This window comes from Manacus vitellinus, unplaced genomic scaffold (assembly GCF_001715985.3).
Source record: "Manacus vitellinus isolate BGI_N305 unplaced genomic scaffold, ASM171598v3 scaffold_4_pilon, whole genome shotgun sequence".
NCBI classification, from domain to species: domain Eukaryota; kingdom Metazoa; phylum Chordata; class Aves; order Passeriformes; family Pipridae; genus Manacus; species Manacus vitellinus.
Window position 1 is genome coordinate 22020465 of NW_021940604.1, and position 27116 is coordinate 22047580.

Consider the following 27116-nt stretch of genomic DNA (forward strand, 5'->3'; position numbering starts at 1 on the left):
AGTCACCTAAATTCCTCTACAGATCTGGCTTCATCATGTGAATTTTGGAAGGTGCTCTTTATTTTTCCAAAGCCATTTCTTCATTCCTAAAGTGATGTAAATTCTGTCACACAAAGTCGGTGGCAAGCATCCTTCCTTCCTGCACATGCTTTTCTTATGAGACATTTATTTAGGGGAAAAGACAGAAACTTAAAAGTAGAGTTGGAAAGAGCTTGAGTATGGGCTCTGTGTGTAAAGCGCTGAACCTCCCAATGCATCGAAGTTGTTGGTGTTTTGCATGGAGGTCGGTGTGTCTTGCCTGCAGGTTAGGCCAGCAGTTCCCTCGAGAGTGTGAGAGCAATGATTTGTATGCATGTGGCTGGATTTCATACCATCAGATGGGAAATCAGTAGCAAAAGGAGCAGAAAGTAAACATCATTATTAACAAAAGGAAAGCAGAGGTGAAATGCTTGTTGATTGCTGCCTTTTCAGGGGTTGTTATGTATTCGTGTTCAGACTGATTTCCTTTACAAGGGTAAAGACTTTGGGTTTCAATTACCATGCAGTGACTCAGAGCTTTTCTAATGAGAATTGAAGTCAGAAAATAGTTTGCTTCGTTTCAGTGCAAAACTTTGCTTTTTTCCTTTTTCCTGCTAACCGTAAGAGTTTTACTTAAGGTGCAAACTGCAGCCTTGCAGCTGATAAACTGCTCTCAAGTGAAGCCCTCTGGGCAGCGTTCGGAGCTTCCTGAGTTGACTCTTGCAGCACTCGCATCCTGCTCCCAGGCAGACAAATGTGTGCTGCACTGCAAAGGCTTGGAGGAGATGAGGAGGCTTGGAGAGAGTGAGGAGCTCAGGGAGAGTTAAGTGCATCTTAGAAATTCTTTCTTCAATTAAATAAAACACACACACCTGGACATAGAATTCTTCATATACAGGTCATGTCAGAAACTCATTTAAATTGAAGACACACGCTTATTAATGCATAAAATGCTCATATTATCGGTCTGGCAGAATTTACTTTTGTAAGCAGCCTTCTTGCATGGGAAAGCCTGACTGTATGTTTTGCTTGCTTATCTTGGCACAAAGCTTTTGCTCCTCAGCCTAATGTTCCAGCATCAAATCTTTAGATAAGATCATGGAGCAGATCCTCTTGGAAGATATGTTAAAACATGCTGAAAAAAACGAGTTGGTTAGGGACAGCCAAAGTGGCTGCACCAAGGGCAAGTTGTGCCTGACTAATCTAGTGGAGTTGTACAATGGAGTGACTGTATCAGTGGACAGGGTAAGAGCTATGGATGCCACCTACCTCTGAATTCCTGCCTCTGAATAGGAGACATACGGGTTTGCTGGATGGACTGACAGATGGATAAGGAATTGGTTATAGTCAATGGCTCGGTATCTAAGGAAACGAATAGTGAGTGGTGTCCGTCACAAATCTGTACTGGGAACAATGCTATAACCTGGTCTAGTGGAGGGTGTGCACCATGGAAGTGAATCATACTAGGTGATATTTAAAGGTCCCTTCCTATCCAAAGCATTCTGTTATTCTGTAACACACCACAGTTTTATAGCTCTGGAGTTTGCCTATGGAAGGGACTCCCTTTGTGGCCTGCTCATTCCATTGCACCAACCTGGTGTGTGCAGAGGATGGAGTAATCCAGTGGTAATCGGGTACAGAGAAGGCTGCGTGCAGAGTTGTCAGAGATGCCTCTGCTTTAGATAAACTCAGAAAAGTAAAAAAAAAAATGGGAAAATAGATTTCCTATATTAATTATTTTTTTCAGTTCATCATGGAATTTGTGCAACGTTGGAGTCTCACTGTTGGAGTGGAAATTCTCAGTTTAGGTTGGCTGCAGTAGTAGGTGTGACCTGCATTTCCCTGTGGTACACTGAGTGCCTGATGACTCAGAGGGAATCCACTGCTCTTGTCTCAATACAGGCCCACACATGCAGAGAAGAAGTGCATGTAGCAAGTTCTGCACTGTGGTTTCTTAGGTGAAAACCTCATATGTTTAAGAAAGCCAAACTGCAAAGAAAAAATAGAAAATAATAGTAATATAAAAGAAAAGAAAGGAAAGAAACCATTCAGACATGTAGGAATGGAATATTTTGTTTGAAGGAATGGGGAACTATTTTGTGGTCGAGGACTAGTTGTGATTCTCCTTGAAGTTGCTTACTGCTGCTGCCTCCTTGCTGCTACATACAGTTCTGCTCAGGGTTGCCTATTGCTCTGCTTATAGTTCTGCCTGCTTACTGCTACTTATTGTTTCTGCTTGCTTACTGTTACAGTGCAAAGGCAAGCCGGGCAGAATGTAAGGTGGTGAGACCAGCCTGGGCTCACTGCCAGGGAACCATGCGGCCAGGGGCAGGGAAACAGCCTGACAGGTGGATGAAGACAACCAATGGACTGCACCAGAAAGCGAAGATTGCCTTTTAAGGAGGGAAGGAGTGAGGCCTGGCAGAGGAGGAGCAGGGGAGTGGTTATGCAAATCGTCCCTCCCATCCAGGTGTTCTTGAATCAGGTCACGAGTTCGATGCACCCAGCATGCTCTTAATAAAGTTCTTTGTTTCACTCTATTTGGCTGTCTTCTAAATTTTAATTAGAGATATTTCTCACACATTTAGCTAAAGGGAACTGTAGGAACTGACCTTTCTCAAGGAGCTCTTTGCCAAGGCTGAAGGCATACTTACTCATCAGTACTGACACCTCAGCTGTGAGGTGGAGTTAGGTTTAACTTGTGCCACATATTGCTGCTCCTAACATAAAACATTTGGAATTACTCCATCTTGCTGAAGAACGAAGTGCAGCTAAATGTTGTTTTAGGCTCATGGCTAAAGAGTAGGCTCAGCCCTCTAAAACACATGATTTTCTGCAGTCTGGCATGTGTGATAGTCTGGGCTGGGGTTTCTCTTCTGTGGTGTTGAGCATCTATGGTGTAGGTGTTCTTGAGCCCAGACTTCAGGCTCTCTTTGCAGGTCATGGAGCGTCATGGACTTTTCCAGCGCTTGTCTCATCTACTTATAGACATCTACTTGTAGTGAGATGAATCATTCCATTAAAGAGCCTGTCTGCCTCATCTGTCCTGTCAGATAACTTAGCTCCACAGCCCACTGTGGGAGCTTTGTCCATGGCTGTCCTCACTGCAGGAGCGTGTCTTCACTCCTGTCTCTCCCTTGGAGTCAACCAGCTAATTGCCTCTGAAACTAAACATAGGTGTTCACGAGGGATTCTTTACTGCTGGAGCTGCTCTGTGTTGTCAGCAAGAGGAGCAGTGTGCCAGGTTTGGCTGCCTGCACCCTCAGCAGTCCTCCTACTCGTCTTAGCAGGCTTCACACTTGTTGTGTGACCCTCATGAAGCATGTCATGTAAAACCAGTACTTGAGTAGGCTGCAACACACTGCTTTCACTTAGGGTACTTCTGAACTGAGGGAAAAACCCAAACAATTAGACCACTACAAAATAATATGCTTAAGGCCACAGGTGCTGCAGTGGGACCTCAAATAATATTATGTCCAAGCTCTGTAAATCTTATCTCCTCTCACAAGGGCAAGCCTTCAGGAACTAAATCCAGTAAATCTGCCATGTAGGTGTCTGAAATTTTGCAATTTGAATCCCACGCATTGCATTTTAAACTGATAAAATCCCTGCAAAATTTCACCCACAAGCAAGCTCTCTTGTGCTGTGCCCTTTTACAAGGCTGAGTGTGGTGGTACATAGGGTACCAGGTAGCCAGAATGGTTGGAGGTGAAGATGCATGTGTCATTTCTTTCTATGACTAGCAGATATTTATGGTTATTGATGGAATTTATTGCCACAAGTGATTTCCATTCACATTTGGTCCTGCCTCAAATGTAAAAAAATTATTGTTGCATGATTTAATCAGAGGATTTGCTTAAGACATCTGTGTATATATTGACAAGTCTTTTGTTTCTTCTTTGGAAGCAACAGACTGCTTCACAGGGTAATGGAATTCCCAAATTTTTGTTTATAAACACAGCTAAGAGGGAAAAAACAGTTATTGAAAAAAAGATGGAAATATGCAAAACTTACTAATTCCCTTTCAAATGTAAGCAGAAGGGAAGGGAGGGGTTGAGCTTTTTGGATCAGTGCACTGAAACTAGAATTGGTCTGGAAAGAATTTAATGATTTTTGTGTTCAAGTTTAGGCTAGAAAAGCCAGATATTTTGCAGACCTACAATTTTAGACCTGCTGGTTTGTAAGGCCTTTGCACATGTTTGTTTACATTTTATATTATGATTTGAGATTTTAAATTACAGTCCTTTAAAAATATACCATATATATACTACAGATTATTAAGGGATTATCAGATGACTATCGTAGATGGCTATGAGGAAGAAAAATCTGGAAAGAAGTGGGCTCCAGAGAAAAGTCTCTGCAGATTACTGTCAGATTAGTTTGGAGGAAACATCAGTCCTTATCCTTAAGTGTGAAGTACCTGGGTAAAAAAATCAGACCTTCAAATGTGTCCTTTTTCTAACAAAGCAATGGCATTGCCTTAAGATTTTATTTACTCTATGGTTATCTCATGTGGTGAAAATTTAGACATCATCCTGAATAACAGTTTCAGGATATCCATTACCATTCTGGAGTAGCTGAAGTCAGTGTCTCACCAGTGCTCAAGATAAAGTCTTGCTGAAGATTGATTTTTCTTACAATGCTAATTTCAGGTAATGTGTCTGTAAGTGAAGCTGTATACAGAGGTGTACTTCAAGATATTCGGTATGGTATTTTTTTAAGTGGCATTGTAACTTTCCAGGTACTGTCATGTCTTTATATCTGCTGTTTGGGAAACACAGTCATGGTTGGATGAGTCCTTACCCTAGGGAGATAGCACACCCATGGTAATAGGCAGAGATGTAGAATGGCTGAACCCATTTTTTGGCTTCTGGGTGACCTTGTGGAGGTCTGTCTTTTCATATCCAAAGCTGCATAATATGGAGGTAATACTTCTGTGTTCCTCTGACTGTAAAGCCTGTTGTGAAAGGAGCTGCTCCTCAGCCTGTTTTGTACTGCAGCCACAGCTCTTGGTTACTCTAGAGGTTTCCACAATACAAGTGAGAAAATCCAAATCACAATGCCACAGTCAGGTTTGCTCTGAGTAAATAAAATTGCAAAGTTGAGAGGGGAAAAACTCTTCAAATAAAGATCATTTGTTTATCAGGAATAAACCTGTTTTTCACAAAGCACTTGGTCCACAGGAGCCAGGTGTGTTTTATCTGTGGAGTTTATTTGAGAAGGCTTACATGGTAACACTATGGAACAGACTGAAAATTACCTGAAAAACTATAAACAAAGGCTATCAATGTACATATGGAATGGCTTCTTCAGGAGGATATTTTGTGAGTCCTGAGCATACCTATGTCACGTCACCAACATCAGTGAGTTACTCACTGGGAGGGTGCGCTTGGTCCAAGAGATGTGCTAGATTTTCATCCCAGTTCATCATCTGTGAATCTATTCAGCAGCTATTGAAGTGTTCCATAGAGATGCTTAGTAGGTGTTAGGAACAGACCTCTCTAATGTATTCGTTAGTGGATGGAAATATGCTGCTACTTCCTAAGGAGCCAGGGACCAAGTGTGAAGTTTGAGAAGCTATTCAAAAGAATTGCCATCAAACAGAAGCCTCAGGTCTGATCTCTGTCATAAAAGTGGCATTTATGCAGTGCTTCTAAATTTAAAGAACTATATAAAAGGTTGTTTTGGGGTTTTTTTTGAGACTGCCTTATTAAGTCACTGGGGTTTTTATTTCATTTTTGTGTATTTATTGATAGTTTGGAGTCACTGGAAAGGCAGTTTGTCATCTTTAAGATTTTAAGAACCTGAGAGTAAGCTGCAGTGGCTCTTGTATATTGCAGTTTGCTGAAAAAGAACCTCATTCACGTGGTTCATTATAGGAATTTTTTTTCTTCCCTCTGTGCAGAGGGAATTCTTGCTGAATAGTGTCACAATGGCCACCCTGCAATTCCTCTACTTAATGAGCTACTTCTCACACAAATAAATTTCAGAATAACTGGGCACAGATGTTTAGGTATCTGTGTGGTTGGTAGGTGGTTTGGGTTTTTTTTTTGTTTTGTTTTGGTGTGGTTTTTTTCCCCTTTCAGGCTTTTTTTGCCTGAAAATGATTGTCAGTCTTCATTTTCATTTCAGCTTTCAAGCCTGTTGAAACGACAGCATTCCTGTCATTGCAAACGTTATTCAGCCGTGTGAACTGTGACTCATTCTGAAAGATTACATGCATTTCACTCCCTGGTGTGCACCTACCCTCCTGCTGTTAGCTGCTTGCAGGCTGCCTTCTGCAATCAGAGGTCAGGGGTATGTGCTACTGCAGAGCTTCCTTGCTAGCTCGCTTCCAGCCTCATGCTGTGCAGAGTATAGGAGCCCGTGTTTGCCATAGGCAGGAAGTTTCAGGGTGAGAAATGCTAGTTTTATCTGCTTCTGGGGAAAAAAAAAATGTCTAAAATGTCCATTTCATCATCTCTTTACAGTAAAAAACCCAACAAAGAGTAACCCCTAAAGGAACAATAAACCTCATACAGACCTCCTGGCTCACATTCACTGTAGACTACATTTTCTTAGGCTGCAAAAATATCAATTTGTGATACCAGCTCAAGGCAAACTCCATCTAGTCTGGTGGTCCTCTTTAATAAACTTTCTTTTCTAGTTTTACCTTTTTTCCTGTGTTCCTCTCTGGCATCAGAGGATCCCCGCTGTCACTGTGCTGGCTCTTCTCCCAGTGCCACAGACCAGCCCTATCTCGTGGCTCAGCACTTCACTTCTCTGATCTGTCTTCATCCTCTGCAGCTAATTGCTGTTTCCTACATGTTTTCCAGGGCTTCTTTTGAAATAAAGTCCTGTGGGAATCCCAAATGGGGTTTCTGATTGTATTTTATTGAATGTCAATATGAACCTATGAGGGAGGAACCCCATTATGGAAGCTCAGTTAATTGAGGATGATTAAAGGGAAGCTTGATTCTACCTGCCCAGCCATAGAAGTGAGTTATGGTGCCTGAAGATGAAAAGCCATGAGGAATCAATCTTAATTTAGTACAACTTAACACCATGCTTGTATTTTTCTCTACTTGAGGGCAAGAGATGACAAGTCTAAATTTCCCAGCATGACAAAAGCAGGCAGAATTTGGAGAAGGTGGTGCAGATGGGAGCACAGAGCCCTGTTGCTCTGCAAGCACGTGTCTGAAAGACCTTTTCTGTCCTACTCTGTCCATGTGGGAAGGGTTTCTGGAAAAGCTGACAGGATCCCCGAGGTTCAGAGCTGAGGGGCCTTGTAGGGAGTACAGAAAGCACTCACTGAAGCTACTTCCTTGGGGCTACAAAAATGAGGAGTGGTAGGGCTATAGGCAGCCACACTTGTATTTTTTGAGGGGAAACAAATAATTCTGGTGTATCTCGTCTGGCAAGCATGGGAAAGGAAGAGGACTTTTCTCAAAGACCACAAGAAGCTTGCTTTTCAATAAAATCTAGATCTTAAAAAAGAAAAGAGATTGTTTGCAGAGGTTTCCTTTGGTGATTATTGTTTACAATCCAAGTTCTTCTTACAGTGGACATTCAAACAGAGATATGCAACAGATATAAAATTAAAATGATATCACTGTTTTCAGATGTTTTGCTAGGGGATTTAGTTACTCAGATCTTGGGTTTTTTTCATGTGTTTCTGCAAGCCACGGCTTTTTTGGATGTCCTGGAATAACTGGGTTGACACATGTATCCTGGATGAAGAGCCCTTTCTTTCTGAATTACCTACATCTGCTTTCAAAGCTGATCACTATAAATCATAAGTGCTCTTTAATTGTAGTTCAAACCCTACTTTATTCTGAAATGTCTTTCATGTGTAGACAAGCCTCTAAGAAACTTTTTGTTTGCAATTAAATCTCATTTTATTAGGCCTGGCATTTTATGATTGTACTGCCTTTAAGGTGTTTTTTGTTTTGATTTGTTTTACAGACTGTAAGATGGCACGTTGAACTACAACCATGGGCAAGTCCAACTCCTTCCCTCAACTACGAGGCATTGAGGTTCCTAAAGTATATTAGCACTTCTCAGGTACGTTTTTCATTTCAGTCTCCATTTAGAAGATAGTTTGCCTGCCACAGGTTGTTCTCTCTCAGTTAATGAATTAACCTTGCACCAAACTTTTTTTGAAACTGTTTTATTTCTAAAGTTGTTTAACCTAGCAGTGATGGTCAACATGAATGTAAAGGTCAAAGCACAGGTTAGAAAGAATGCATTATTTCCTTGCTTTTTATTTTTGAATGGGTTTGTGTCCTGACAGGAGCGTGGTATGACTGAAATTCTAGATGTAGTTTCTCTCCCTCTCTCTCTCTCTCTCACATACTCCCTCTCAGATACAGAAAAATACAGAGCACTCTGTATTGAGAAAACTGTGTTATTCCCCCACTCCACTTCTCAATGATAATATGATAACCAGGCTCATTTTACTTAAAAAGGATGCATTTGAGGTTCCCAGTAAAATGAGAACAAGGCATCAGACCCGAACTTGGACAAGTTGTTTCAATGATACCAGATACCAATGATACCAATGATACCTGATATTTTCGGGACAAAAATGATGACCTGGAAAGTGAGTGGGTTTATGTGATTTTTAAAATATGTCATTTCTAAATCCAGATTGTGTTGATGGTTACCTACAGCATTCAGCACATATGGAAATTGGGCCATCATGTCTTCATAGAGGCATCATTTATGCACAACAGCATTTATGCATGTATTTCCAGTAATAAAAAATGGAAAAGGTGCTAGATGCCCACAGTTCTGACAGGGCAGCTGCTTTCAGTACCCAGGTCTATCAGCAATTGACCCTTGAATACAGATTTAACAGCACCATTACTTACACTGGAGAACAGCAAAAAGCCTCAGGTGCTAATGTCACTGAAATGTCATTCACATATGAAATTCTTTGTTGATGCAGTGCTTTCAAGGCTGAGACAAGATTCATTTGAAACACATCTAAAAAGGAAGGTAGTAGAGTGTTCATGTATCCTCCAGCTAGTGGATACCCCTGGCTAAATGCTCAAGAAAATGACATCTGTGCTGCCACTCATGCCAGCACTGAGAGAGCAAGAGGCAAGGTGATGCATGGGAACAGCAAGAGATGTGTGTAGAGCTGCTTGTTTTGTTGTACAGAAATTTAGGCTGCAGCAGACATACTGAGTTTGAAAACATCCTTCATCTCAGTGACTTAATAAACAGTGGCAGATGCTGCTAAACTCCACTAGTTGGGTTAAAGCCTACAAGGACATCAATTAATAGAGAGCTTATTGCTTCTGACACACTAATCAAGAAGTTTTGTTCCCAGAGTAACTGACCTTGGTTGGGGGAACAAGCATAAGTGAAAACAAAAAATTAGAGAAATCTCTGTTTCTGACCTGGCAGATGTTACAATATTAATAACTGACGGGATAACACCATAACTGGTATGAGCACTTCTGAGAATGGGATCCTGCTTATGTAGATGAGCATGGGATCTCATATTCCTTGTTAGCTGAGCAAGTGTCTACTAATTACTGTGCCTGAGTTCAGCTCCCTGCTGATGGTGTACAATGGCTTAAACTGGTGGAGGGGAAGGTGCCATGTCAGCAGTGTCGAGGTGTGGCCAGAAAAAGCTTTTGCAGCGCTGGTGTCTGATGATCAGAAGAACTATCTTACCTGTGCTGTTGTTTGTGTGATAGCAGTGAACAGAAGCCCAGAACAGGATGTGAGCTCAGTGCATCAGGGTCTGTAAATCATGCAACAGACTGGTGATGGTGCTAAAGGCAGGTTCAGGGTTGGGTGTTTTTTTTTTTTTATTTTTGATAGCAAGAGCAATTAAGTAGCAAGAGCTGTTAAAATTGCTCCGAATTCTGACTATTGTAATTGCTCATAATGCCATGAGTCAACTAAGTGGCAGCATTGCAGAATCTTAGTTTTCTATAGAGAGTACATTATTCTTCTGTGTCTTAAATTAGTGCTTATTTTTGCAATGCCATTTATTCCTTGATTGTTATGTGACTGAAGGGAAATGAGTAGTGGGGTGCAGTGCAAATAATTGCTTAAAACTTAGTGAATCCTGAGAACAGTATGAAGAGATGCTATATTAGCTTGAATAAATTTTCTGTGGGAATTATGAGCTGAGCAGGAGCAGGGAGGTGGTGATGCAGTGTGCAGCTCTTTGAATGTAATGCTTCAGGCAATGATCTTTCAGAGCATAAGCTTCTTAAAGAATTAGGTTTTTTACTTATTATAAGGTACCTGATGGAGAGTGCCTATCACATTACAGGCTGGGATCCAGTTTTCGCTCTCACCCCTGTGTAGAGTTGTTTCATTTCTGTGGTTCCGGGTGGGACCAGAGCCATGCTTTTTCGTTTGGCTGAAACTGAGAACTGAACCTGGGCAGTCTGCTGTAGAGGAAGGAAGGAGCAAGATGAGAACAGCGTTCAGGACTGATGTTTAACCTGGTTTTGTCTCTACCACTTTCCTTCCCACCGTTTTAGTTTTTGGCTTTCTGACAGTGCCAGCTCCCATTCCTGCAGCCAGGGTTGGTGCTCGGTGCAAAGAACAACTTTCTGTTGTGATGGCTCAGCTGGGTTCCTGCAGCTCTTCTCAGTCTTTGCTTTCCTGTCTGCGTGTTAAGCAGCCTGTGCCCTCCAACCCCTGAATTTGATGGCTGGGCTGCATGTGGTTTAAAAATCCCTTCAAAACCCAGCTGTAGATGCTGATGCTGATGCAGAGTGGCACAACCTTTCTTAAGCAGAAGCAGCCACAGCTTTGGTGCTTACTTCTGCTCCCCATTACCTCCTTAACATTTGCTAAGGCAACATCTGTATGAATTGTACTGGCTCTCCATCACCTGCTGTGCTCTGGATCCTGAGTTCTGGAAAGGGTGCAGTGCTCCCCAGCTCCATGCCTGCCTTTTCCAGAGTCTGTCTGGAAGAAGAGGATGGTGCAGGGTGATGTGGCCTGGGGGTGAAATGCTGGCCCAGGCTGCTGGGGGGACAGGCAGAGCTGGTGCTGCAGGCAGGGGCTCCTCCTTAGGGTGTCATTCACAGGGCCGTGGTTTCGTTGGCTCAGACACCGCTGTGTTTTGGCTGCTGCCGGCTGCTGCTCAGCTGCCGGCAAAGCTGACTTCACACCTCAGTTAAGTGATTTTTGACACTTACAGGTTTCTGATGAATCCAGTGTGTTTTCAGTCTTTGCTTTCTTGGTCTGTACAAGGGCTTTAACTTACAGTGTTCCTCCCTGCAGGGTCTCTGTTTTTTCTTTTGCAGGGTGTTTTATCCTGGCTTTAGACTCTAGATGTCTAAGCCAGCTCAGCATAGACACACATGCTATGATTCCTCTGTTTAGTTAAGCACTTGCTTAAATCCCCTTGTTTTTGGAGAGGCCATGTGTTGGGGTAATGATTAAATCCCTTCTGGAACTGAGATCCAGGATACTCTGGATAAGGTATATGGCTTACATTGTGTGACACTGCACCTTGTGATTACAGTCTTGAATCATGACATGAATAATGGTTTTATCATTATTTGAGATGCAGAATCCATTCCAAGGTTTGAAAAAAACTCCAAAACATTTGAATGGTAAAGATGTTTTCCTTGTGGAAAAATGATTTTGGGTATAGTACTAATGCTTAATTATTTGCTTTTCGAACTGCATTGCTCTCTGTGGGATTATATAAGCCTTAAATTTCACCAAGCAGAACAGATGAACAAGGAAAAAATGATCAAATTTCTGTAGCCATGTACCAAATTGACAATCAGATTTAAATGAAACCAATTAACATTTTTCTTTTTTCCACTCTTTCCCCAGAAGGCAAATTAAAAACAAATTAAAAGTCCTATCTTAAAATGAAGCATCCTTTGATTTCAACAGATTTCATGTGAACATATGAACCTGAACAGCCTGAAAGGGTACTCTGAAACTTCAAAAAAGCCCTGGTCGATCTGTCTTGATGAGAGGTTTAGCCTCATTCACCGAATCAGAAGCAAGCAATGCCGTCTCTATTCACTTGGGTAAGTGCTCTCTTTTAAAAGGCAGGAAATTGTTTCATGAGAGGTAACTTCAAAAAGCCCTATAAATGCAACACAGGTTGCAACAAGGTTGTCTTCTAAAATATAGACTTTGTTTGCGTATGTTATGTGTTGATGTGCTTCTGTAAACTTTTTTTTTAGGGAAAAACCTTTCTCTATGAGGCTCTTTATTTTCCTTTGCTTTTAATTAATATGAAAACAAATTGCTTAATGGTGAGTTGTGGGTAGTAATTCATACAGAGGAAGATGGAAATTAAGGAGATAAACTGAGAAGCCTACAGCATCTTCTTTGAGCAGAGATGACTTGCATGTTTGCTGGGTAGTTCAGCAGCATTACTTACAAAACTTCATTAACTGCCTCTGGGACAAAATAGTACATTTCTGTATAAGGGTGTGTTTGTTCAACTCTTTAGGGGTGATATGTGGCGAAGCGATAGTAATAAAGGCAGTTGTGGCTTTACTTGAAAATGTTTGCAGTGTTTATGATATTTACAGCACTTGAGATTGAAGTTTTCACTTTGTACAGAACAAGTGCTTTCTCGGGTAGCAAAACCACATATACAGCCTGTTTCTGCACTAAGAAAACATTCTGCTTCCCACGAGGATGAGGGAGATCAGGCCTCAGAGTACATCAGGCCCCTGGCCTTTTGCATCACCCTTCAGCACACAGCTGCATTAGGAGAATGATCGCTGGAATCTGGAGCCCGTTTCACACAGATCACCGCAGAGCTGCTGCCTAATAAAACTGTCTTTGCTGTCCTGGGAGCTAGCTTTAGGTTCGAGGTGTATTGGAGCACTTCATCTCCCTTGAACCAGTGCAATTTATTTCTGTGATTTTGCTGCTGTGGGATACAAACTGTGGATAGCAGGGAATAGTGCCTGGGTGGCATTTCTCAGTGATTAGTACATGGCAGTTAACACCAGCAATTAGAGTGAAGTGGATGCAGAGAGCACTGCAGTCAAAGGGAGCATTTTGTGGTTAATTTGGGTGGGTTTATATTTGGCTTGAGTTTGTATTGAGCTGTAAAGACCTCCTTAGAGGTTGAGGGTCTCTCAGGTTTTGTTCAGCAGCACTGCTCAGTGGCAAAACAGTAACATACCCTTTAGAGGCAGATCAGGTATACAGAGAGGAGACTCCTCTTGACTACTGTTGCTTCATATTTTCTGAATGTTCTTTGCAATCCATTTCAAATTGTATTTACCTATATTAATGCAAAATATAGGTTTACATGATTTTTTTTTCTTATCAGCTTTTCATGTTCCTATGGAAGTTAGGAGAGATACTCAGTTCCAGACTTTACCTGCTTGACAGTAGTACTGACTTATTGCCTGAGGGCCCTTTCAGTAGTCAGTGGGGAGAGGCAGGCACATTCAGGTGAAAAATCAGCTAAGCTAAATAACATTCTGGAGGTAGGTCTAGGTTTCCTTTGATTATAGAGGAAGTCTGGATAACGTGTCTGCTGACTTTAGAAGTCTTGGTAAAATACTCAAAGTTCAGTGGAATTAATCTAGACCTTTCCCTTCAAGCTGCATGATCATCAGTATTAGACTTGAGCTTCTGTGTTAATGTCCCTTTTCCATGTTATGTTGTATCAAGTGTGGGTTGAGAATGGTATTTTTGTTGAACTGGCCAGTAGGTACAACGCAGAGTTGATTTTGTCTGTGTTAGGAAATGCAGATTTGGCATGAATCTGACCAGCACAGAGATATTTTACTAATGATTTTGAACAAACCTGGGCTAGTGCATGTATACCAGTGCTTTATATGTGGTGCTGTTTTGCACCAGCTCCATTCTGAGCTGAATGCCAGATTTTCTGTACTGGTGGAACAGTAGGACTTAGCAGAGATTGAAATTGATGTTGGCTCTCCCATCAGACGTCAGAGACACACATGCAATTAGTAACAAACCATGATGCATCACATGAAACAGCAAAAAAATAAAAGGGAAATACTTGAGATTAAGGAGAAGCAGTCTTCAATCCAGCTGCTTCTGCAGACTTGGAGCTCATTACTGCATAATTCTTCCCCTCAGACTCACTTCCTTTAGTTTATGACAGACAGAAAAGTAATTTTGTTCTGAGTAAGACAAAAAACCCCTTTAAACATTTTTGTTATCCCATACACTTCATGAAGAGCAAACAGGGAGCAGCTGCATCCAATGAAGAACATTCTCTGTGGAGAGGATGGATACAGGACAAATGTGAAAGTTCAGTGCGAATGTTGCTGGGAATCCTGAAATGAATCCATATATCGCTAAAACTGGAACAAAACATACTGCTTAGGCTTTGCCTCCTCAAATGCTATAGAAGAGGTCACTTGTGAGTGTGAGCGAGCACTCTCTGGAACATCTGGGCATCCCTTTAGATTAGTTATAGTTGCTTCCACTACTGGGAGACAGCAATGTTTTTGCTTTGGAGACAGGATTTCCCAGTGTGATACATAATTGCAATATGCATTAGTGAGCTCTGGTTATTAGTGCTAAATCTACTTAGATTAAGCTAAGTCAGTTACAAACACCACAGGCAGGCATTCAAGCTGGGATAACATAAATGAATAGGATTTCAGAAATTTACCAGTAGAGGTTTAAAGAGTCTCACTGCAATATAGTATAAATGCTGTTTCAGGTGCATCCTAAAGTGTAGGGGGTTTGTGATCCAGGCAGGGGGTGCTTCTTTTTTCCCTGAGCTGCAGAGCTCAGTTTTCTTCCTTTGAAAAAGAAGGGGGGGAGGGGGAGCACAGAATGGGAAAGCTGGGCCTTAACATGCATGTGTTTATAGCTCTGTCCTGTGATCGCTGTGGGAGCTGGAGTACCTGCAGTTAGACTGGATCAGCTACAGGTGCCAACTAGAGCTGTGCTGTAGAAGACAAAGCAGCTTTTGTGCCGCTTGAGCACTCGCTGCGCTCCTGGATGATTCAGGGGCTGGTGGGATGCTTTGTTCGGTGCAAGCTGCAGCACAGTGTTTATTCTGAGTGCAAGGCTCTGTGTACCGTGACCCTCTGTGAACCCTGCGAGCCGGGAACAGCCAAGGGACACTGCTCCCTGCCGTGCTGCGCTCTGTCCCGGGTCAGCGTCCCTGCCCTGCTGCCGGCGGGAAGCGATGCCAGTGAGCCCTTCCTTTGCACTCACGCACAGGCTGGGAGAGATGGTCCTGCAGGTGCTGGTTCTGCTGTTTGGAAGCCCACCTCTACCCCCACTGCAGGGGACTGCGTTTCTCTCTGTAACCGAGTGCCCTTCTCCTTTACAGTAAAAATAGGGCCAATGTCTTTGACATGTTTTATTTTGCTGTTGATGGAGGCAGCAGCTGCTCTCTCCTCATGGTGGGGAAAGGCCTCTCTAGTCTTCTGTGACCTCCACACCTTTGTTTTAAAATCAAGGTATCTTTTTAAGTAACACAAAATCTTTTTTAGGAGACCTGATTTGTTTATCTTTTGCATGCTACATTATCCCTTAGCATGATTGCATGTGAGCCAGGCATTTTGCAAACCAGTTCCTTCAGAGATGACTTTATTTTCTCCCCTAAATATCTGTTGTTGGCTAAATCTCTCTTCAGGCATGAATTTGAGCTGTTACTAGTGTGCCAGAAGATATATCAGCCTCTTCTTTACCCTCATCTGTATTTTTTTTTTCTGTTTTCCACCACTGAAACTTCCCTTTACAGTCCACACAAGTAGCAATCTGTTTGGACGCAGCCTGAGGTTTGTCTACAGCAAAGCATCCAGCCCTCTGGATTGTACCAGCTGGTACAGTTAGAAGTGTGTTATCGACACATGTGGCCATCAGATGCTGGCAGGCTCTTCACTCTAGTGCTGTAACTGCCCCCAACAATTCTCATGTTGTTCATTTTTAGCCAGTTTCTCATTCCTAAGGGATTACACTGGTCTTTGTCCATCAGTGTCCCTTCTGTAGAAAGCCACGTGCAAACAAACGTGTCGATTCACTTAGTTAACTTCTGAACTTTTTTCCTAATGTGTGTTGAATGTATTAAAAGAAAACTCTCTTTTCCTCCTACACGGCTGTACGGGTTGGAATCCTGTGAAATAGAGTTGTTCTTAAAAGCACGCTAGGCTATTTTTGCAAACACTGTCTCCTCATGCTTTACCAGGACATGCAAAAGGGAAGATGGCTGAGCAGAAGACCACCTCATAGGATATCACTACACTGTGCTTAACCAGTATTACAGCAAGTGTCGTACCATATTGGTAACTTCCAAAACATATTATCTTCTGAACGTTGTTTCATCAGTTGAATTCTTTTTAGTTTACTGGTATGTCATCTCTGTGAAACATTTAGTGCTGGCCTGATGTCATACCATAGTGTATGACGTGATTTAAAATGTATCGCGTTTTACGTATTGATTCAAATAGCCAAAATTATTTCATACTCACACCGTTTCCAAGGATTACTGTGGTGTAGTGTAGCAGGTGCTCTGACAGTACACCTGAGAGTTCTGCCCTGCAATGGTTCGTGCGTGAGAGATAAATGCCGTGCTGTTAGTACATAGTGGATGGTCTCAACTGGCACAACTGGTTCAAGTGCTATTTAAAAATCTTGATTCTCTTCTTAGCACTACACATGTGTTAGTTTTGTTAATGTGTAGCGCATGATTTGAATCACATTTGGAACAAGCTTGAAGGAGTATGAAGGAAGAGAACATCCTGTTTTACGGAGTAGAGAAGGCCTGTGGTCCAGACGTGATTCCAGTGGTAAATACCAGATATTTTTAGTTTTAGTGCACCCTGTGTGAATTAGTGGGCTGTAGGAGGTGGGAATATGGCACAGTCTTTTAAAATATGTCTTCTCCTTGCAGAGGTAGAGACTGAGACAGTCCTGCTGTACTGTGGGGCTGTTAATTTTTCTTCTTCTATGGGATCTTCACCCAATTAGCAGCAATATTTCTCTTAAGTCTATATAACAAATCTGCTACTGTTGTAAATTGGTTATTTTTAAATTTTCTTTTTTTACTTGTGTCTTCCTGTCTGCAGAGAAAGAGAGGCATTTGGTACTTGTGTCGTGTCCACGCTGGTGGTCATTGTGGCTCATCTTTGTAACACCAGATGATAGAAATGGTGTGAAATATGCCAGTTTTTTACAAAAGAGTATTGTATAAATTTTAAATATATTTGCTCTTCTGTCTATTCTTTGCTTATTGGAAGTTTGTGCAGTGGGGACTGAGAAAAGTCTTGTAAACTTGTCAAGAAAAAAGCAAATTGAAAATAGAGAAATATATATAAATATAAAATAGGAATATTGGTAATGACAGCACATAGATGCCAACATTTAATTTACTGCCTTATAAATTTTGTCAACTTCTGAATTAAGAAAATGCTCTTCAGGAAGTTTGTCAGCCTGGCTAAAAGTGGTTTAGTTCTTGACTTGAAAGGAGCCCTTTGTTCTAATCATACTGCTTTGAATTTTCTGTTTAAGCCACTTCATCCTCAGAACGTCAGCCCACTAACAGTTCTTCTTGCAGCATTAATAGTTACATGTTTTTTGGTGGTTTTTTTTTTTTTTTTTGGTAGGCTAGGCAGTGATGACAACCAGTTTGAGGTCGGCATGGCCAACAGTGGGTGTGAGGTGCATCGCTTTGACCCCAGCATCAAGTCGGCGCACATTCAGGAGGGTCGGCACCTCTGGTACCATCGCCTGTCCATTGACTGGAGGGATCCCAATCCAGCCATTGCTGCTCACAAGCTTCACAGCAACACAAAGAAGCTGGGCACAATATTGAATGAATTTGGACATCAGAAGGTAAGGACTCGGGTATCAGGTTTCTGACTGCAAGAGTATGTGTTGAGAAAGCTGCAGATCTTCCTCCTTGCTGTCTAAGGAGACCATGCACTTTCCAAGGTTTACTCCTGATAATGGGTCTTTCTTCAGCAGTACTTTAAATGCGTTTCTTGTAGGGGTGCCTTTTCTGTCTCGCTTTTTCTGTGTGCTGATAACAACCACCCTGATTTTAAATCACTAGCCATATACTAAACACCTTCTTCCTCCTCCTCCTTCCTTTTCCTTTGAACTAGCTGGTGACATTGGGTGCTAGCACTTCTAGGCCTGTGGTCTTTGCCTCAGTATGAACTCTGGAGTACTCACACAGACAAGTTTATAAAGAGAAAAAAAATATTTGCAACAATAATTAGAAGAAGTAACGGATGGATTGTTTACATTTTCAAGGTCACTGGTCCTAATTACAGTCATCAACAACAAAAACATCCTGTTTTGAAATTGGCAGCAGTCTGTGGGTTTGGTTTTTTTTAGCATTTCCCAGTTTGTTTTTAAAGAACTAGAAAGACTTCAAAAATCTTCAAGTCTCAAATAACTTTTGCCAGAATATAGTTGAAGAAGTTCCTTAGGTTGCTTTTAAGAGAGTTTTTCCTTCTGAGGATACACAAGCATGAATTCAAATGCTTGTGTACTTCATTGCCTGCAGCTAGTTCTGCTTGCCTTTGTTTTTTAAGAAATAGGCAGCCTGAGCTAAGGAGGGGCTCTTCTGTAAGACTTACAAAGCAAGCAGTGCAATGTTTGTTTGGTTTGTTATTAAAAGATGCAGGATGTCCTTTTCAGTTCACTTCTTTCTTTTCTTTAATATTTTCTTTTGGCTCAGCTCTACTGATTGAACCATTTTGAAGATGAGAGCAGAAAAAAGAAGCCTTTTACTACTTCTTAGGCATACTGTAACTATACTAGGCTGTGCATTAGCAAAACATCTGAGGAGACAGAGATGGCTTTTCCTTGATGCGTGCCTTACATTCTTTGTTTTGATTTTAGACAAATTAGTCACAGAGCAAATAATTAACGACCCGATCCAGTGCAAGTCTTGTGATATACCAGACCTGCGGGGAACAGTCAGTCTCAGGTTATCATGGTGATACGGAGTGATTGTAAGACCTTCTGCAAACAAGAAGAAGGTAGCAGTGAATTCTGAGTATGTAACTTTCTGGGTGAGAGTTAGCTGACATGAAAACATCTGGCTGGAGGGCAGCCAAGGATCATAATGCACACATAACACATGCAACCAGGCTTTCGTCTAGCTGTGTACACATGCCATGGGATTTGGTTAAGTGTTTTGATGCATTATGAACAGTGTATACAGTCGCTTGCTCTGTTAGTATTTGAGCAGCTCCCCTGTGCAAAGCTGTGGCTTAGTGAAGTTGGGAACTGACTTTCTCCTGGTGAGGATAAAGCTGTTGCACATCCTGCAACCTTCTGGTGCTATATATTTGTGAAATACCTGAATGTGCTGACTGTCCTCACATCGTTCTGTTTAGATTTTCTTGAATTTAAAAGACAGCCTGAGAACTTGCATGTTGCGTAAAGACACCAATAAGCTCAAATTTATGAAGAGAGCATCAAAGTAAATACTGTGACATTCAAGTTTTCATTCTTCCGGTGAATGTGAGTGGAATATTCCCTTGGCTGAATAAATAAGTTAATTCAAAACAGTTCCACAGAATATTTTCCAAAGCACTTTTTTTTCAATTAGAAAGTTAAAACATGCTCTTTGTCCTGTTCTTTTTAATTTAAAAAATCCTTCCACTTACCCTCAACTTTGTTCCATTCCCACTTCAAGGCAGGAATTCCGGGCAGCTGCATTTGAAGTTAATGCCTCATTTTCTCCTTGCTTTTATTCTTTAAGATTTGGGACTTGATCCAAGACCCTACAAGTGACTGAAACTATTTCCACCAATATTAGAAGATCAGGCTGATGCAAACAGCACAGACAAGGCCTCCTGGAGTGCTTGAAAACAAAACTTGCAGTTTGGGGATTTTGTGTGCAAGAGAATCAAAGGACTTGAATGGGCTTGTTTGCACACTGACTCAGATGAGAGGACACCTGCTATTCTGCAGACAGTGATAGGACCTCATCCACAGAAAGGGAAACCCATCCTGATATTTTGGCAAGAAATACAAACACTTTTTGGTGTTAAGAGTGGATGCGAGGAAAGATTAAAAGATCTCGATCTTTCTAACTTGTCTGTGTGGCATAACAGTCCTCAGTTCTCTGAGGAATGTGAACAGCCTGGGGGTAGAGGACTTATCTAGTACTATATCTAGTACTATATTAGGATGTGGCTGACAAAGGAAACATGTAGTCAGAGTATTTTGGGGAACTGTTAGAGTATGAAATCTCTTAAGCCCTGGGATAATCTCTGAAGGATGTCATGGAAGTTTTATTTCCTGGTGTACAGTTCTAAATTGAAAATTTAATAGTGTATCTTCTGAGAAGAGCAGTATTTTATTGGCCACAGGAAAGGATAAAGATGTAAAAATTGATCTTGCTCATCTTCCCTTCCCTGCCCCCCACGCTCAATTTTTTTACTCAGTGTGCATGCTCTGTATTGCATTGATAATGAACAGTGGAAAAAGGGAGAAGGCCACTGAGTGCACATGATTCTTTTTCTATTGCGGTGGCGTTCAGCTTTGTGGAAGCTTTCCCTTTCATATTTTCTGACTACCTACTGGGTTGAGGTTGCTACAATGCTGGTGTTCCCCATGGATTAGTGATCAATGGATGGGGAACTTACCTTCCTACAGAGTCATTGGATAATTCAAAACAGATGGGATCTTAAAGGGTCTATAGTTCAGTCCTCTGCTCGAAGCAAGGCCAGCTGTGAAGTCAGACCAGGTTGTTCAAGGCTATATCTTGAAAAACACTGAGTTTTTTCCAGAACAGAGACTGCCCAACTTCCCTGGGCCAGCTATTGTCCTGCTGGACTGTTCTAATTATGAAAATATTTTTCCTTATATCCAGTCTGAAAGACCCTGATTTGAGTCTATGCCTATTGTCTCTTGTCCTACTTCTAAGCACTGCTGAAGAGCCTGTCTCAGCTGTCTTGATGACCTCTTTGTAGGCTCTACAGGCTGATGTTTTTTCCCCTCAACAAAGCTGATGCTTTTTCCCTCTGCCTAGGTTGAACAAGCCCTGTTCCCACAGTCTCTCCTTGCAACCATCTTGGTGACTCCCAGCTGAGCTCTCCTCAATTTATCATTGTGTATATTGTGTTGTGGGAACCAAAACTAGATGTAGTATCTAGATGTGCTCTCACAAGTGCCATATACAGGGATATAATCACATTGCTTGTGTCACTGCAGAGAGTCCTTCCTCCCCAGGTGCAGGACTAGGTGTTTGTCCTTGTTGAATTTCATCAGGTTCCTGTCAGCCCATCCTTCCAGTCTGTCTGGGTCTAGAGCAACTCTGCCCTAGTGTGTCTTTATTGGCTGATCTCACCAATTTGGTGTCATCCATAAATATGGTAGAAGTGTCATCGAACTCCTCATCTAGGTAACTGATAAAGGAGTCGATCAGGATGAATCCAAGTATAGCCCCTGTGACACCCTACTTGTAACTGACTTCCAGGTAGAGTTCAATCCATTGTACTCATTGTTCATCGAGACTGTAATGTTCTGACTTGGATACAAGCCTACTGTGGGACACAGCCTTGAGTATATATCCTAGTGCCCTTCTAGACCAGTCACAGCTGGTTCCATGGTCTTGCAAGGGAATCACCAGATTTAATTTCAGCTACAGGGGGGCTAAGTTATCTAAATAAAGCATTCACCTAGTCCCAGCATGGACTGGTGTTATGTATGGTGTCAGTGTCTTCCTCAAAAGGTTGCTATGTAGCCCAGATTTTAGTATGGAATAAAACTTTAAGGGAAAAACCGTATTGAAACGTGAGCTCCTTCTCCCCACTCTAACATTATCCCCTCTACAAAAAATCATAATCCTTAACCAGAAATTCAAACCAAACTACTACATGTATTCTGTATTCCAAAGATTGTGCTATAAAGCAAAATTAAAAAACTTTGACAGAAAGGCCCTGAACAGCAGAAACAGGCAAGACCTCATTCTGTCCTGAATGGGCATGCATGTTCACACATGCAAACTCTTATTTCAGTAGCAATTTTCCTCTCTCTGGAGCTCTGTAGGATAAGTCCTGTGTGATGTCCTCAGTAACTGCTATGAATTTGCATTCCCTGGCAGTACAGCTCGGCAGCAGATGAAATGGCTCCTGGTAAAATAAATTAATCTGAAAAGGAGAATTCGAGAATACAAAGTAAAAGCTTCATTTAATCAGGAAGTGGGCATAGCTGTTACTTTCAGGGGACAGCAGAGTCGCATTCGCTTCCTGCCACTCAAGTAATCTTGAACAAATTCTGTAAGAGACCAAACTGTGTCATTATTTGTTATGAAAAGAAATACAAAGCAATCTTTACGTCCTGCTTTTGATTTGAAGGCTTTAATTTACACTGTCTCTTCGTGAAGATTTTTTTTCTGTGACAACTTGGCTAACAGGTATCTGCTTCATTTTATTGAATAGGCTTAGATTTAGGATTTCAAAAGGAAAAACCTCCTTCCCTTCACCTGTTATTTAATACTCAATACAACTTCAAAACACTACACCCTGAAGTCATTTTGATTAATAACATCATCTCCTCTCAGAGAAGTAATTTATCATTTGCTCCTCTCTTAAAGCAGATAATGTAGAATCTATTTTATGCTGCACTTTAAGCTTTGTGAAGACTGGTGTGAAAGAGCAAATATTAAAGAAAAGATTTCCAATTTTGGTTTAAAATTGGCTCTTTTGGCAGTAATTTAATAATATAAAAGTCCAGGGAAAATGTATCACAGCTTAGTTGTGCATGGAGATTTATTTAACAAAACAAAAACTTTACTCTTCAGGGTGGGAAACATCCATGTTCAAGTTTTGTAGCAACCAAATTCGTACAGTTACTCTTTTACTATGTATACCTCAGGACTACAGGGGCCAGAATAGGCTTATGAATTCTTGACCCTGCCTAGACAAAATCATTTAACTTTGATTATCCCCTGCAAGGGTAGACTTAGGTATTGCACAGGGAGCTGTGAGTTTGTTCGTGTGAGTTATGGGGGCTGCTGTGTCCAAGTTCAATGTGTGAGTGCCACCGGGGTTTATAGACTCAGCTCAGCTGTCATCTTAACACACAGAAGGTCCTCAGTACCAGCTGATGAGCACCTGCAGAGTGGTCTATGTCCTAGTGTGGAAGCCTGAGCTCAGGATGAGAAGCCAGGAGCTCAGAAGCCTGGGAGCTCTTGCAGGGAGGTGAGTCCTTGTCACTGTTCCTGCTGCAGCCAGGGAACAGCCCCTTTCGCCTTGCTGGAGCTGGAGGCACAAGTTCAGATCTGCTCTGCTACATGTGGCTTAGTGTCAGAAAGAACAAATGAGACAAGGTCTTTTGACTTGTTGCATCACAAATCCTTCAATAAATGTTTGGAGTTCTGTCTTGAAAGGGTTTAATTTTTTCTCTGCTTTTTATGCTTATTTGGGGCTTCTCCAAGATCTCAATTCTAGAAGGAAAAAACCCACTTTTCATCTGATTTTTAGCCTCGTTATTTTCACATCCAAGTTTTCTTGTGCAATCAGTGGTCTTTAGGCTTAAGTGACCTTTTATCTGCAGCTGTTATTTACCATTCCCATATAGCCATGAAGAACAGCCTTGGCTTTTAGAGGGTTATCATACCGGCCTTTCTAAGACTTCTCTGACATGAGAGATCCTGTATTTCCTGTAACATCTTATTAGTGTTGTGCTACCCCTCCTGCAGCTGGGACATCAGCAACTGATACTATTCAAAAGTCCCAGTGGTGTGTCTGCTAAGGCTTGGGCTGTGACCTGCCTTCTTCCCCATCCTTCCCTGGAAATGTCTGCACTGTTACTGCTTGTCATCCTATTTGCTTTTTTGTGACTCATCAGGCCATCTCCTTGTTATATCGGTTTCTGAATGGCACAGTAGAATGAGATTTGTCCCAGAACACTGGTTTTTTTTAAGTGTAAATGGCTGCTCCTGACCTATTTGTAGTAGGAGTAACTCTGCAAAGTCAAGTCCTGGATTAGCACTGGACCCTTTTGCACCAGGCAGATGCAATACTGTAGCATTTAGAGCTCGTAGTCTAAATAAATGACCTGCCAAAGAATGGAGGAACATGAAACTCACCTCCATTAACTTAAATTTCTACATTTGAGATAGCTCTTGAGTTCCGTATAAACTCAAGTGAAACTGTTAAGGTGCAGTTTGTCTCCCTCAAGGGCAGGTATTTAAAAGAGGCTGGATGATGTGGCCTGTACATCTCAAGTTGCCTTTCGGAAATTCCTGTTCTTCTCCGTGATCCTTTGTCCAAGGGAACCTGGACAACTGTTTTGGGTTTAGATGTCTAAGGCTGGATGAGGTGCATCCCATCTTGAGTGACTTGTCCACAGACTCAGCTCTGTGCTCGGCATCTGACAAATCCTGAGATCGGGACTTTAGAGTTGTGCTAACTAGTCTCATGCACCTGATTTCCAGGTTGTGCTGAAAGGGAGGGTGCAGGAGATGATGACATTGGGCAAGCTAGCCAGAATATGTAACTTTTTTTTTTATAAAAGTCATCCCATTAGAGCAAAAGCTCAGAGTGCTGGAGAACATCTTATTCTACAGTAAGCATCTGCCTCTAGATCTATAGTTTACGAGTTCTTGAGGGACTTACTGCCTGTGACACACAAATTCAGTCCCTTTGAGGGTATGTTTGTAGATCCTGGGCCAAATCCATTCTTTGTGAAATGTGACCGATTTTTTTGGAGTGACAGCAGAGCTGCAGTTTGAGCATTAACCGGTGCTGTAGTGAACCTTTTTGTTTGGGTGTGCATCAGTGAGTTGGCAAATTTTACTCCACTTGCTGAAAAGAGGCAATCAAACTGGTGCAGACATTTCCAGCTGTAGTTGGAAGTGCTGCCTTTTGTAACTTTGTAGGAGTTGCCTCTGAGTAACCTCCAAGCTCCTGACATACAGTGTTTCTCTCCTGGATGTATATATTTTTTCATTCTAGGGATAATGAAATCAAGGTGGTAATAGCTGTATATTTACTTAGTCAGCTGAGGCTGCTGCTGCCTAAAGTATTTTAATTGTAAGTGGATTGAAGAGTTTGGCTGCAAGGAGAAATGGGCTTGACATCCTCATGTTTCGGGAAGCAAAGATCCTTGGACAGTGATTTACTGCTCACCACCTCTCGCTCTCTGTGTTGTATACATGGAGCGCCTCATACACATTCCTTTAAAGGGTTTTATCTTGGTCCCTTACATATCCTTTCGCCTCATTTAAATTCTCTCCACCAGAAGCACTTCTCAAGATATTGTTAAGAATATTGGTGTTTCTAGAGAGTGGCCTGAAGGTGCTGTTTAGTATCCAATTGTCAGGCATGGAGGAAAGATACCATTTTAATGATACCATTGGCTGAATATAATGCAATCCATAGCCTTTTCTTCTCCTAGTAAAAGGGCTAGTGGAATGCCTGACTTGTAATGAAAGTATTGAAGTATTGCACTGTTGAAACAGAACTTGTGCAGGTCCTCTTAAAAAAAAAAAGGCACTTTCAGAGTATATTATTGTCTGCTAAAAATTAAAAAGCAAGGACGATTTTTTAGGGTTTTATTTTCCTTTTTTTGTTGTTGCTTTTGTTGTGGTTGTTAAGACCCTTCAGAAAAAAATCAGGTATTAAAAATCTGCTTTCCCCCAGCTCTACTAGAGGGCTGTGCAGACTGTGTTCAATTCCACCTTCTTTTCAACAGCAGCAGCAGCAGCATACCACTGTTTCAGTGTCAACCAGTTGCATCCAGAAGAGCGTGGTACTCACTGCTGGCAGTGTATTCATTGGTATTCTGCTACTGTAAGAAACCAGTCAGTCCTGGTTCCCTCCTCCCACCACAACTGGAGTTCGGCAGGAGCCTGGGGAACCTGCACTGCTTCTCGGGGTGGTACCAGATGAATATTCATGCTCCCCACTCCTGCTTAAGCCATTAACACTGCCTTAAACACAGAAGTGTGAATCTGCTGTATGGTTTTAATTTAGCCAAGGTACTGAATATTTGCTCAGGGTGGTGGTCCGTAACATGACACTGGTTTAATTAGAATTGAGAACAATGCCTTTCTTATAAGCATTGTCATTTTTCTCCACTACCCATCTTTCTCACAAATTCCAGGAAATAATTGACATTAACAAGCTCTTTAGATAAATGTCCTATCTAGAGCACTTAGGAGCTCTCTGAACAATGTACTTTTTTTCCCCCCATGTTTGTTCTTAGTAGCTCATACGTCCTCCTTTTATGGTTTACAAATTTTTGTCATTGGCATTGGACGTATCTCATTTGAATACTTTCACCTTAGTGTCTGGATCCTTTCTGATCTCACAGTTGATTTGACAGCAGTATAAGATATCCCTCCATTCTCAAAAATTTAAAATACAGAGGTCAAAGGCTCAGCAGCTCTTCTGTCCCTCCTTAGTGGCTGTCCCAGATGAAATCTGAGACGTGCAAGCATTTTTGGGTGTTTCTTATTCATGTTTTCAGGAATGTGCAGCTTTCTTCCTGTCATGGTTGCAAGCAAATAGCAAGGTGGACAAACAGCAAAACAGTAAGGAGGCAGGTTGGCACTTTGGACCAGAAATGGAGTGAAACAAATAGATTCTCATGAAGGGGTGTAGTCTTAAAGATTGCTCTGTCTAGTGCAAGTGGGAACCAAGTTCTCCACCGAATTTAATTTGAGCTACCCAGTTATACCAGGGCTGCAGATTCTCATCCTGCGAGAGATGTTCTTTAAAGTGTGGTGAACATTTTTTGAAGGTGGGACTCTGATCCCTTTCTTCAATTACTTACATTTTGAAAGCCCCCATGGGCATTAACAAGCAATTAATAAATAATAGAAGGTCTTGCAGCCAAAATGCTGTTTACTGTGTGTAACTGTTTTACAGTAGCCTAAGCCCTCTGTCCCTTGCTGCACACACACACACTCACAAGTCTTGCTCCTCAGGGTTTTCAAATCAATCTCTGCTTAACTATTTGCCTTCTGTTGCAAACCTCCTGCGCTGACTGCCCCCTTGTCCCCTTGTAATGCACTTGTCCCATTGCTGCTGGCTTTCACCTTTTGCAATACTGGGATAATGTGGCTTTATATAAGCATAGAGCTGGATCCCACTGTCCTTGCTTGGTGCTGGGGCAACATAAACAGACTGCAAATGTTTGTTCCCCTCTAATGAAGAGACTTGAGGGTCTAGCGTACACCATTT

The 27116-nt window shown here is 41.7% G+C and overlaps 1 protein-coding gene across 1 annotated transcript in view; it reads left to right on the forward strand.

Moving 5' to 3' along the window:
* Positions 1 to 27116, forward strand: part of METTL24 (methyltransferase like 24) — a 46513-nt gene that overhangs the window by 12543 nt on the left and 6854 nt on the right. The window contains 3 exon segments of the mRNA XM_029962783.1: positions 7963 to 8061; positions 11887 to 12026; positions 17565 to 17793. Coding sequence (XP_029818643.1) covers positions 7963 to 8061; positions 11887 to 12026; positions 17565 to 17793 — 468 coding nt within the window.